Genomic DNA, 11920 nt, shown 5'->3' on the forward strand with positions numbered 1-11920 from the left:
ACATTAATATTAAAGGTAATACAAAGTTTTGGGAAATTTTGAAAATTGGGTGGATAGTGATTCTTCCCATTTTGATACATTTGGATGCCCCTGTGGATGTATTATAAGCACTAGAAAATTTAGGTCCTAAAACACTTCTGCTTTCGAGAAAAATTGAATATAAAATTTACCAGTGCTCCCGGTAAATTTTGATAAATTTCAAATAGCGCCTACGGCCGTACAATAGTAGATGCGACCATGAAAATCTCAGAATATGTAGTTGTGATAACACATTTCCAAACAGAAATAGCTAATCGGTCGATTTTAGTCAAGAAACATTGTTTTATAGCTTAATTAATATCTTGACCTCGAGAGGGAGCTATACAACATAAAGAGTTTATTATTTACAATTTCATAACTTTAGGTTCGATTTCATCCGCGACAACGATCACTGAAAATTTACGATCGCATATGATTCCAATGTGTTTATTTGAACCAAATTCATGACCCCATACCAAAACTTTGTATTACCTTTAAAAGTTGACACTATTTTCCTTCAGACTGCATTACGGATCTTTCCTTTGATGATAGAAAATTTCAGAGAAAATGGCAATTAAATAAACGGTCTCTGATTGTCTTCATCTATCGAATCACGGTCATAACTTATAGATTTTTGCAGGTTAACCTAAGTTAGCTTTGGATGTGATAAGTTGTCATATTATATGAAGTAAAATGTTTTGTAGTCATACAATGTACTTACAAGTCGGAAACATGTGATGATTTAATTTGCAGTCAGCTGACAACAGTTGCCACTAATTATTTGATAGCTGACTGGCTAAACAAAGTATTCCCAAGATGAAAACAAAAAGAGAAACATAAAGACCCCCAAAATACAAATAACAACATAAACACATTGTGGATTGACCACATAACCACCAAATGTTTAAACAAATTCAAATGCAGTTTAACAGTTTTAATATGCTAACAAAAATGGAATACAAATTTGTCTGAGAGTTCAGAAAAATATAAGAAAGAAATTCTGGTTCTCAGACACCAGACTCAACATACATTGCTTTTTAATGGGGTTTGTGCTCAACAAATCACATGATAATGATGAATTCTGGAATGGCCACCTTATGAATAAACACAGGCAAATTTGGTTTTAAGTCCTTGGTAACAAGTACACATTAACAAACAAAAGAGAAAATATCATCCTTCTTGTCCTTGTCACTATTCTACAATCCCATTACTAACAAAACGTGTCAGACATGGTACAACGGGTTTCATCCTAACAGCCTTTGTCTATAACTTCCTCCTAAATATCATCCACCTTAGTAAGCCTTGAAAAATCATTCCTTCTGGCTTTCATTCTTGCTTCTCTCTTCTTTTGATACATCATCCTTAGCTTTTACTTCTGATCCAGCTTTCTCATCCTCTACCTTCGGTCCCTCTTCACTACTTATTTCCATCAAGTCTGTCCCTTCCTGAACCACATCCTTGGCTGTTTCTTCTGTTGGTGTTCCTCCCTCCTTAGGCTTTTCCACTGCAGCATCAGGTGTTTCTTTCTCTTCCTCCGTTTCATCCTGGCTTGACTGGCTCTCTTCTGGTGACTGAAGTAATGCATCAAGGTGACCCTGGAACTTCTTAGGCTTACGAGGTGAATCTGTGGATGAACAATTTACAGGCATGTGAGAAAGGTAAAAAAAAAAAGGAAAGCTGCAGCATGCTCTTCGCACCAGGCTAGCAGCTGGGACAAACTGTTTCCAAAGGGGATACGACAGCAGCAAGCCCCCCTCTACATTTTTAAAATTGTTCAATGTTAATCAATGACATGTAAATAACAACAAGAAAATACAGTACAAAATGGTGCAAAACTGTGTTTGAAAAAGCAAACAAAATATTCTGACCGAGCTCATCCAAACATCGAATCAAAGGCACAGCTGCAGCAGCACGCCGATGCAACCGGCTATCTCCCCTAGAGCTTTGGCGCATGATTGCTAGCCTACTGCAGCTAAGCTGCGGATCTTAGTTCACACACGTGTGCAGCGATCGACAGGGAAACCAGATTTGCTAGTCTCTACCACAAGGCGTTTTTACACATGAATAATAATTGCTCACGTAATGAAACATGGAGAATGCATTTATCTTTTGATAATAAGCATGATAATAGACTAGCACCCCCCCCCCCCCCCCAGAGTAAAATGTGCGGAAAGCTAAATGCAAAATGTGAGATCTTGATTTTGAAAACAGGTTTTTTTATCATAACCGCAAACATCTCACATGCATCAATTTAAGAAATGTTCATTTGATGAAAAGGTACTGGGCTGTTAACAGATCTTGGGGAACTTTAATAAGAATTCATTACAATTATCACATGATATTACTGTAAGATAAAAATCTTTTTAACAAATTGTTAATGCCAGCCATTTTTACAGCATGAAACTCTCTGGAATTGCAAATATTACTAAGTGTGATTTATCTAATTCATATTTCTTATCATGAAATTTTACGAATGTTAACCATTTCTCAAATTCAAGAAAATTTCATAACATGAAGGTTTCTGGTTCTTCAGTATTCTAAAACAGGATCTTTGCCTGAAACACAATCTCAACCCTACAAATAAGGACATACCAGTATATGCAATTAACTGTAGATGATCTTCCATTGCTAAACATGACCTCACATGTAATCAGGCTACCTTACTTTTACTGTGAACATTTTTACCTCTCAAGCAACACTCATCATCAAAGCAGAGTTACCAGATAGTGTAACTCCGTTAATTCATTCAGGCCCATTATTTTCCACACACACTCCTAAAAGCCTGAAAAAGATTATAACAAAGAGGTGATAAGACCTGAAAACTGGCATAATAGATCAATACAGAGTCTTACCTTTCTTCTGCGATGAGGAGGACGAGTAGGAGCTGGCCTTTGCAGCCTGTTCTACAGCAGGTTCCACACGCTGAGGAGGCATTGGACCTACATCCTGCTGGCTCTCCTGGACTGGTTTGATGCCTGGTACATCACTGGGAGGTCTGCGCAAGACTTGGGTGTTTGGCATAGGTACTGCTTGAACCTGCATACAATACATAAAAAGATGACAACAGTTAGGAACTGTTTACAATTTATTTCCAAGAATGCAAAATTCAGAATGAATTGAAGAATACATGTACAGGTGCTTCTTAGCTTAATGGTTCTTAATTTACCAGAGACCAAGTCAGAATGAAACCCATTGGAGATTCATAAAAAGTGAAAATAAAATCATATCCAATGAGCTAAACCTTTTGGACCCATCACACCTGCTAGCCATTTTTTGTTCAGAAATGTCATCCACAAAGCAAACAAAATTTGGGGATTTAAGTTTGACTTTTTTTACACATCTGTCTATACTCAATCAATGTGTAGGCAACTTCCTTAAGTTCACTTTATTTTACTTTTATTTTTTCTTTTACTTCTTCAGGAAATTCAGGCCAATTTTCTCATTATTTCATTAAATAAAAACAGTGCACTCAAGAGCAATCTGTTATCAATCACATCAAATATGCAACTTAAATTATTATAACCATATTATCAATGAATACAAACAATCCTACAAAACATTCCTAAATCATTAACATGAAATGAAGAAGGGCTGTACCTGAGAAGCCATGACTGGTTGTGCAGCAGCATGTGAGAGAAACTTGGCTGCCAATACAGGCCTTTGACCAGAAGCCCAAGACTGTGAATAGTCTGGGAACATCAGCTCATCCCATTTGATCTCAACCTTCTCTGCACACAGCTGTGAACACAACATGAGAGGAAAACTAGATGGAATTTTGACTGCGCGCAGTCGAAAATGATGCCTCCGCCATAGAGCAATTTAAACAGTTTGGAGTTTAAATCTCCAGTGGTTCTTGAGATATCATGATAACAATCTCAATGTATGGAATTTCATAAGTTGACCTCTGTGACCCTTGACCTTTGACCTACGTGCTCCAAAATCTAATCAGATTGTCTTCCTATGGTGATACACACTATCATTAAGTTTGAAGTTTAAATCTCCAGTGGTTCTTGAGATATTATGATATGGTGATACATACTATCATTAAGTTTGAAGTGAAAATTCTCCAGTGGTTCTTGAGATATCGCGATAACGATCTCAATGTATGGAATTTCATAAGTTGACCTCTGTGACCCTTGACCTTTGACCTACGTGCTCCAAAATCTAATCAGATTGTCTTCCTATGGTGATACACACTATCATTAAGTTTGAAGTTTAAATCTCCAGTGGTTCTTGAGATATTATGATAACAATCTCAATGTATGGAATTTCATAAGTTGACCTCTGTGACCCTTGACCTTTGACCTACGTGCTCCAAAATCTAATCAGATCGTCTTCCTATGGTGATACATACTATCCTTAAGTTTGAAGTTTTTACATCTCCAGTGGTTCTTGAGATATCATGATAACGATCTCAATGTATGGAATTTCATAAGTTGACCTCTATGACCCTTGACCTTTGACCTACGTGCTCCAAAATGTAATCAGATTGTTTACCTATAGTGATACACACTATCACTAAGTTTGAAGTTTAAATCTCCAGTGGTTCTTGAGATGTCATGATAACAATCTCAATGTATGGAATTTCATAAGTTGACCTCTGTGACCCTTGACCTTTGACATACGTGCTCCAAAATCTAATCAGATCGTCTTCCTATGGTGATACATACTATCCTTAAGTTTGAAGTTTAAATCTCAAATGGTTCTTGAGATATCGCGCTAAGAAACTCAATACAAGGAATTTCATAAGTTGACCTCTGTGACCTGCGACCTACGTACTCCAAAATCTAATCAGATCGTCTTCCTATGGTGATAAATACTATTCCCGAGTCTTAAGTTTAAATCTTAAATGGTTCTTGAGATATTGTGATAACGGTCAAACGGGACGGACGTACGGACGGACGTACGGACGGACAACCCGAAAACATGATGCCTCCGGCACCACCTTCGGTGGCGGAGGCATAAAAAGTCACATTATTACACACAAGCAACAAGATGGAGATATTGAATGAGTTTATCTCCTTTGCCATTGGCAGGTAAAGATATTGAGAGTTGATCAATGAGTTTGTATTCAGAATTGCTGCTTTTCTTCCCATAACAGAAAAGGGCATCCTCTTTGTGAAACTAATCACATGAAATGTATCTTCATGCCAAATTAAACAATGGAACAAGCAAAGAAGGCAAAATTCAACACTCAAAAGCTAGTTTATAATAATTTTATTAAAGAGTTGGTAGCAAGGAAGGGGTTACGAAGCACTTGAATTAGAATTACACTGTTACGGTGATGTGATATATACCTCCCCCATATCACATAGGGACACAGCATAGGTGGAAATAACAACTTATCCACTACTGTTCTGCTACTGGGGATAAGGGCAACATATTGTTAATACTGTAGAACACATTCTAGGAAAATCTATAATGTTGTTCAGAATTCTGAAAATGGAAGCACCAGAACACATTTTGATTCAGAATTCCCTCTTCACAAACATTTCACTTTAGCTAGATCAGTATCATCATGCCAAATCGATAGCAAGAAAGTTGTTGAAACTAAACTTTTGGGAGGTTACGTTGTATATTTTGTACCATACAATGTTTTAGAATTTATGCTTGGTTACACATACACTTTTCAGTAATACGAGTATTACATTTTTCACTATGGCGCCAGGAGTGTCAATTCTGACAGATATGGCATGATACAGGCATTAGTTAAGTGCAACACAATGTTAACCCGGTTCCTGATGTATAATTTGAGGAAGTTCTCACCTTTTTCATCTCAGCAGTGAAGTTCTCACTGCACTCAACAAACTTTCGTTTCTTGCCCTGGTACTTTTCTTCAATAAGTTGCAACTCGGCTTCCAGCTTCTTCTGTTGAGATTGAAGAAAAAGAAATAGATAAGTCCAAGATGTTCAACTTCTCCAAAGCTAAATTGTGAGAAAACTGTATAAATAAATAGCATCATTAAGTGCATGTTTTTATCTTGAGCATTATTTAAAGTGTTCTGTAAATAATTTAATATTAATATTTATTTTCAAATTTAATTCCATCACATGGTAAAAGCTAAACTTCAAGAGTTACAACATATTTTTCTCACTATAAAATGCAATACATTCACATCTGTGTCACAATATGTTTCTGATCTGAAAACTATACTTACTCTTCTTGTATCCTGCAGTTTCTCAAGAGAAATATATATTAACTTGTGTCTGATCCCCTACCAAACTCTAGTGTCCAACAATCATATGAAACATGTATCTGAACTAACATTAATCAACCGTATTAATGCTGTTCTAGAAGAGATTTAATGCAACTTGGCCTTCAATAAATCTGTGGTCCTTGTTAAGCTAGGCCTACTACAGGCTTCTTTCAAAATCATGGGCCTTAGAGTCTGTCAAATCAAATTGATTTACTGACCTGATGTACTTTGAGAGATTGGACCTGTCTCTTCAAGATCTGCATGCGTTGGTCAGTAACGACAGTCCTAGGGTCAGGTACCACAGCATCACTGAAGATCTCATTGATTAATCTATGGTTACGCTGGAAGCGAGCTGCTGCAATATGCTTTACAGAATAGCCATCCTCTTGATCTGGGATTAGGAAGAATGTAAGGATGAGCCATAAATAGACTGAGTACCATATAGGGAATTATTGCAACAATATATTTTATCAGACCAATACCATGGTTATGAATTATAACAAGCAAAGACTGAAGTAAAGAGCTCCTTAATAATGACATTTATTTCTTGATTTATCGATATACCTGACATTTCTTTACCTTGGATGTGAGCCTTAGGTTCTGTTTCTATACAACCACAAGTTCTCAGATTGTCAAACAATATAAACACAGAATATTTCTAACATGTTTCTGATTATTCTTCCATGACTATGACCATGACCACCTGGTATATATGTTGTGCTTTATAAATGCCTGCATTATTATCATTACTAAAATATGGCCATCACAATACAAGTAAAAGCTTTGCATTTGAAAGTATATTTATATTCTTGTATCTACCCAGCAACAGTGACTATTATGTAGAAAGAATTTAGTACTGGTATGTTTAAAGAGCAATCCATCCAGAAGCCTTTGTTCTGATGCACTATTCTTGTACAGTGTAAATACTTATAGCAGAGCTTATCACAAGCAATTATTTACTAATGGGTTGATGATATTCATGGCTCAACACTAACAGGCGCCGTGACACATGGGCATCAAACAAAATCTAAACATGGAACCCTGAAAGTTTCAAGTTTTTACATAGGGTTTGTACATACAGATTGTAAAAATTTCAATCCCTATCTTCCAAAAAAAAATTGTGAGAAGCCCTGGATATTAACTAACCATCATCATCCTCAGCAGCTTGCATGCTCATTCTTGGTTCTGATTTGATAGCACCATCCATCTCAGACTCCTGTTCTATGGCCTGCTGAGCTGTAAATAGATAAATACATTCACATCAAATGAAAGCAATATATCTGGAGGTTGTTTCACAAAGCCTTTTTTCAATGACAAATGACAAATATCAGTGACAAATCTATTGATAACCAATCAGAAGCAAGGATTTCAGTAGCTTGAAACAGAAACTGTCATGTGTCACTGATGACAAGTTTCATGAAACGGGGCCCTGATGTGAAGAAGAAGTGGCATATCATCATTCAAAATTGCTAGAGTTAACTCAGTATTAAAGAGTACAAGATCAATGCTGTTCTGACTCTCCGCAAATGAAATGTTATTAACATACAGGCCAATTTACAACATAGAAGTTAACATTACAAAACATGTTAACAATTCTTTTGTACACATATTATTTACTCTGGGAGTTATTATATGGTTGTGAGTGGTTTGGTGAATCCCTGTGGACTGAATAGTTGAGTACTTCCTCAAGTTTTTTGGTACTCTTTTTTAAGGATTATTGAGGTTGGGAACAAGCACTAGACACTTCAATGTTAATTATCCAAAAGGGACAAAGATTTATTTATTTAGAATAACATCAAGAAATTGAAGGTACCTTTTCCTTTAGCCACCATCCACGCCTGATAAGCTGGTGAGTTGTGATAGGACTTCAGCGCTCTGTTGTACTCCTCCTGTGAATATCATTCAAATGAATCAGTACAAACAAAGTATACTTGGCTGATATATTCACTCCCTACCAACATCCCTGAGAAGTTTGGACCCATCCTCTGTTGAGAGCCCTAAGGGCCCTTCTGGCTCCCAGCATATGTATTATTTTGCACAAGTTCTGAAGAGAATCAAACCATTTATTTTGGTTAACATGTTGATAACATATTGATCACTAAGGTGATGAATCTTGAGCCAAGTTCTATCTGTATATGGAAATCATTCTAAAGGTATGTCTCTTGAAACTGATAAAAACTGCATGACCACACCACATAGTACGATTCACAAAAGTGCATAATTTCCTATGGACAGTGGAAATTTGCACCAATGTGGTGGTAGAGGTATACATGTACCAATGTCTGAGGAGTAACAGAGCAGTAACCCTACCTTTTCTGTTTCATATTCTTCTGTGAAAACCTGCTTGCCCTCTTCAGCTAGGTCTCTCCACATCTGACCAATGATCTTTCCGATCTCCCACAGCTTCAAATCCTGGTTGTCATTCTTCACTTTCTCCCACACGCTGCGGCTGTACCTCATGTAAGGCATCAGGGGCTTGTCAGGTGGTTTGGGTGGCTTCGGGATGCGGGAGTCATGAGAACCCTTGGGGTAGCAGCAATGAAATCTCATTAGCTTAACAGAACACATGGATACTTCTACTGTTCGTAAATTCATAAAAGACTAGTATGGCATGCTAATTGCTAATCAACAACGATTTATATATCCAATAAATCATGATCAATGCACTCTTGTATGTGCTTATTTAAAATGTTCTTTCAAAAGTGCAAGTATGTCTCCTCTGAATCATTTCTTGCAATCAAGAAGACAAAACTTTTCATGCTCTTTATCATTCCCATCAGGAAATCAGCAAGGAAAAATTGCTATGCACAATCAAAATATCAAAATGGGAAACTACTTATATTCAATTCATGACATACAGGTGGATTTTAAAGCCAAATAATTTCTGACTAGGGTTAAAAACCCTTACATGTTTTGCAAAGCACATCAGTCTCATATGAATGTATTCTTTTCCACATTAATAATCCTAAATATGAATTTAATTGATATTTTCTTACCCCTTTGGCAGGACTGCTTGATTTACCACCGGGTGCAATAACTCCAGTGGTTGGAGTGTTAAATGGACGAGAATGGGCTAGAGGAAAAAAAGAGAGGAAAATTTACATTCTAAATTGGATAAAAACAACACATGTTTTTTTTTTTTTTTTAAGGCATAAATGCATATCTCCTAATATAAAAGGCTTCTATAAAAGTAGTTCCTCTATACAAAAATTTATATTTTTCAAAACATCAAGAATTTATTTTCATGAAATAACTAAATACCAGGTACTAAAAGTCTAAGGAAACAGGATAAAATGCTATGAATGCCCCTAAATGTTGATTAAGAGACAGAGTCGCATAGACTTCTCTTCGTTCACTAAACATAATTAATAGCTGGAATTGGAAAGATATTCAAATGAACAAGAATATACAATTCAAGCAATGAGACTCAACATCAGTTATCATACAAAAATTAAAGTACTTACAGGATTGCGATGTATTCATGAATCCTCCCATGCTTCTTCTGGAAGCTCCAGACATCTTGGATGCCAATGATGACCTAAAATAGGTAATACCTGTGAAAGAAGATATGAAATTAAGCCTGGGAGAGGGGGGGGGGGGGGCACTCACATATTAAGACCTACAGGGGTGTGCCGCTCTAATGGGTCACTTTTTCATACAAAAAAATCTCTGATTATTGGTCCCATTGTTAACAAAATATATCCCTAAACATTTAAGATGGGTTCGCTTTTTCAAAATTTCCAAAATTTTTGGTGGTTTGCATGGCAAACACTTGAAAATTGTGAAAAATGGGCTTCAATATTTCAGGAAAAATCCCCCAAAATGACCCTAAAATATGGGTGGGGCTTCAAGGCTTGAGCAGCACAGCCCTGTCCTAACCAAATCTGAGAACCCACTGGAATTAAGGCCTTCCACAAACAGTAGGGGCTCTGGTCCGAGAATAAGGATCATCCGCACAAACAAGGATTGTCTTCGTAAACATGGACAGATGCATCCACAAAAATAAGGATTGTGCGAATTTTCGCTGACGATTCTGATCCGCGTGTTGGCGATGCGAAACATGGGTTCCCCGATGAGTTTATTGATGCATTTTACATTGACTTTTTACAGAGACTTTCACGTTATAAGCGATAAATCCTTGGAAAGACTGACAAGTGACAACCCATAAAAAGTAGACGGTGGACTGGCCCTGGCCCTGGGGGTATTTTATTACTTACGCAGAATCCGTTTTTCACATCGCCAGCGTGCGGAACGGGAACCTGAAACCCGCATAGCATAGCGTACTAGTACTAGGTCTAGATCTAGAATCTAATGTTAAGCATACATTTTGTCCCCTATTAATATTATTACGAGGATATTCTCGTTTAGACAATGGCATGGCATATGCTGACGTAGACCGAATTTTCCGTCTCTTTCGTTCGTTAGCCTCTTATTGGGGTAGGGTCGGCTCTCTCTTTAGAGACGGAAGCCGTTTATACACATGTCCCTGCTAACGCCACGGCCAGTTCTGGTCGTAGCGTTTTGCCCCCAAAATCCCCCAAAATGTCATTTTACCTCGAGCATGTTATATTGTAAATTAGGCCTAGGCTATAATAAATCAGTTCCACTTACCAACTTGACTGAAATAATCAGTTTAATAGTCCCTTTTTAGGAAATTATGGGTCAAAATCGAAATCCATTTTGAAAATCTTTTTCAACATGGATTCCGATTTTGACCCATAATTTCCTAAAAAGGGACTATTAAACTGATTATTTCAGTCAAGTTGGTAAGTGGAACTGACTTATTATAGCCTAGGCCTAATTTACAATATAACATGCTCGAGGTAAAATGACATTTTGGGGGATTTTGGGGGCAAAACGCTACGACCAGAACTGGCCGTGGCGTTAGCAAGGACATGTGTATAAACGGCTTCCGTCTCTAAAGAGAGAGCCGACCCTACCCCAATAAGAGGCTAACGAACGAAAGAGACGGAAAATTCGGTCTAATGCTGACGATCCTCAATCTCGGACCAGCGTCCCTACTGACAAACACCAATCGATGTACTGTGAGCACGTACTGGTGCATGGTGCAGAGTTCGTCCAACGCCAAGTCAAGCCACAGCTAAGCCGACGAGACGGCGATGCCACACGACAAGTTGCCGCAGCTATTTCAAGCACTGCGGTGCATCATCAGTTGAACAAAGCAAAGAGAGCAAATGCCAAAAATAGTTATTCATGATTAAAGACCAATAAATTTGTATTAGACCATAAACTATACATAATTTTACTTGTATAAATACTGAAAGGAGTTATACATACACTCTCTTAAAAAATTAACAACATTCTTGCTCCTAGACGTGAAAAATTATACCTTTTATAGCAGAATTCCGGGTTTTCTTGACTCGATCGCAGAGAGACACAAGCAGCAGGCCTTTCGCATTAGTCTAATAATCAGCCGTCTAATGAACTTTCGTGGAATAGTCTAAAAATCAGCCGTCATTAGGATGTAAAATACTAGTAAATGTCCTTCAGTCAAAATAAAGCGGCAGTAGGGGGCTAGGAGCCCGGGGGGGGGGGGGGGGGTACTCACAAAATCAACAGTATTCTTGTTCTTAAAAAACACCCAAAATTGTGACAATTTTTTTTTCTCTCGAAAAATATGTCCCATAATGACCCCTTATAATGGGTATAGGGGTTACTTTCGAAGCTTTATCGACACACCCCCG

At 37.5% G+C, this 11920-nt stretch overlaps 1 protein-coding gene across 2 annotated transcripts; it reads right to left on the minus strand.

The window, feature by feature from the left end:
• Positions 1-668: 668 nt before the first annotated feature.
• On the minus strand, positions 669-11710 carry LOC588193 (SWI/SNF-related matrix-associated actin-dependent regulator of chromatin subfamily E member 1). Of its 2 annotated transcripts, none has more exons than XM_030972154.1 (11): positions 11566-11710; positions 9680-9769; positions 9212-9288; positions 8526-8738; positions 8029-8104; positions 7362-7451; positions 6434-6606; positions 5785-5886; positions 3616-3756; positions 2871-3054; positions 669-1642 (listed from the first exon to the last, which is right to left on the minus strand). In XM_030972154.1, exons 2-11 carry the CDS (start codon positions 9732-9734, stop codon positions 1329-1331), a joined length of 1425 nt encoding a protein of 474 aa, XP_030828014.1. In that variant the 5' UTR covers positions 9735-9769; positions 11566-11710; the 3' UTR covers positions 669-1328. The 2 variants fall into 2 exon arrangements, with proteins under 2 accessions (XP_030828014.1, XP_030828015.1); XM_030972155.1 differs by lacking the exon at positions 11566-11710 and adding an exon at positions 11514-11541.
• Positions 11711-11920: the final 210 nt, after the last annotated feature.

Source organism: Strongylocentrotus purpuratus, unplaced genomic scaffold, assembly GCF_000002235.5.
Source record: "Strongylocentrotus purpuratus isolate Spur 01 unplaced genomic scaffold, Spur_5.0 spur5_scaffold_6, whole genome shotgun sequence".
NCBI lineage: Eukaryota > Metazoa > Echinodermata > Echinoidea > Camarodonta > Strongylocentrotidae > Strongylocentrotus > Strongylocentrotus purpuratus.

Excerpts from the sequence above, each read along its gene's own strand:
- LOC588193 (XM_030972154.1), bottom strand. The coding sequence starts at position 9,734 with ATGTCTGGAGCTTCCAGAAGAAGCATGGGAGGATTCATGAATACATCG. Across the intron at positions 8,739-9,211 it reads CAAGCAGTCCTGCCAAAGGG|GGTTCTCATGACTCCCGCAT; the intron begins GTAAGAAAATAT and ends TGCTACCCCAAG. Across the intron at positions 6,607-7,361 it reads AGCTGCTGAGGATGATGATG|ATCAAGAGGATGGCTATTCT; the intron begins GTTAGTTAATAT and ends TCCTAATCCCAG.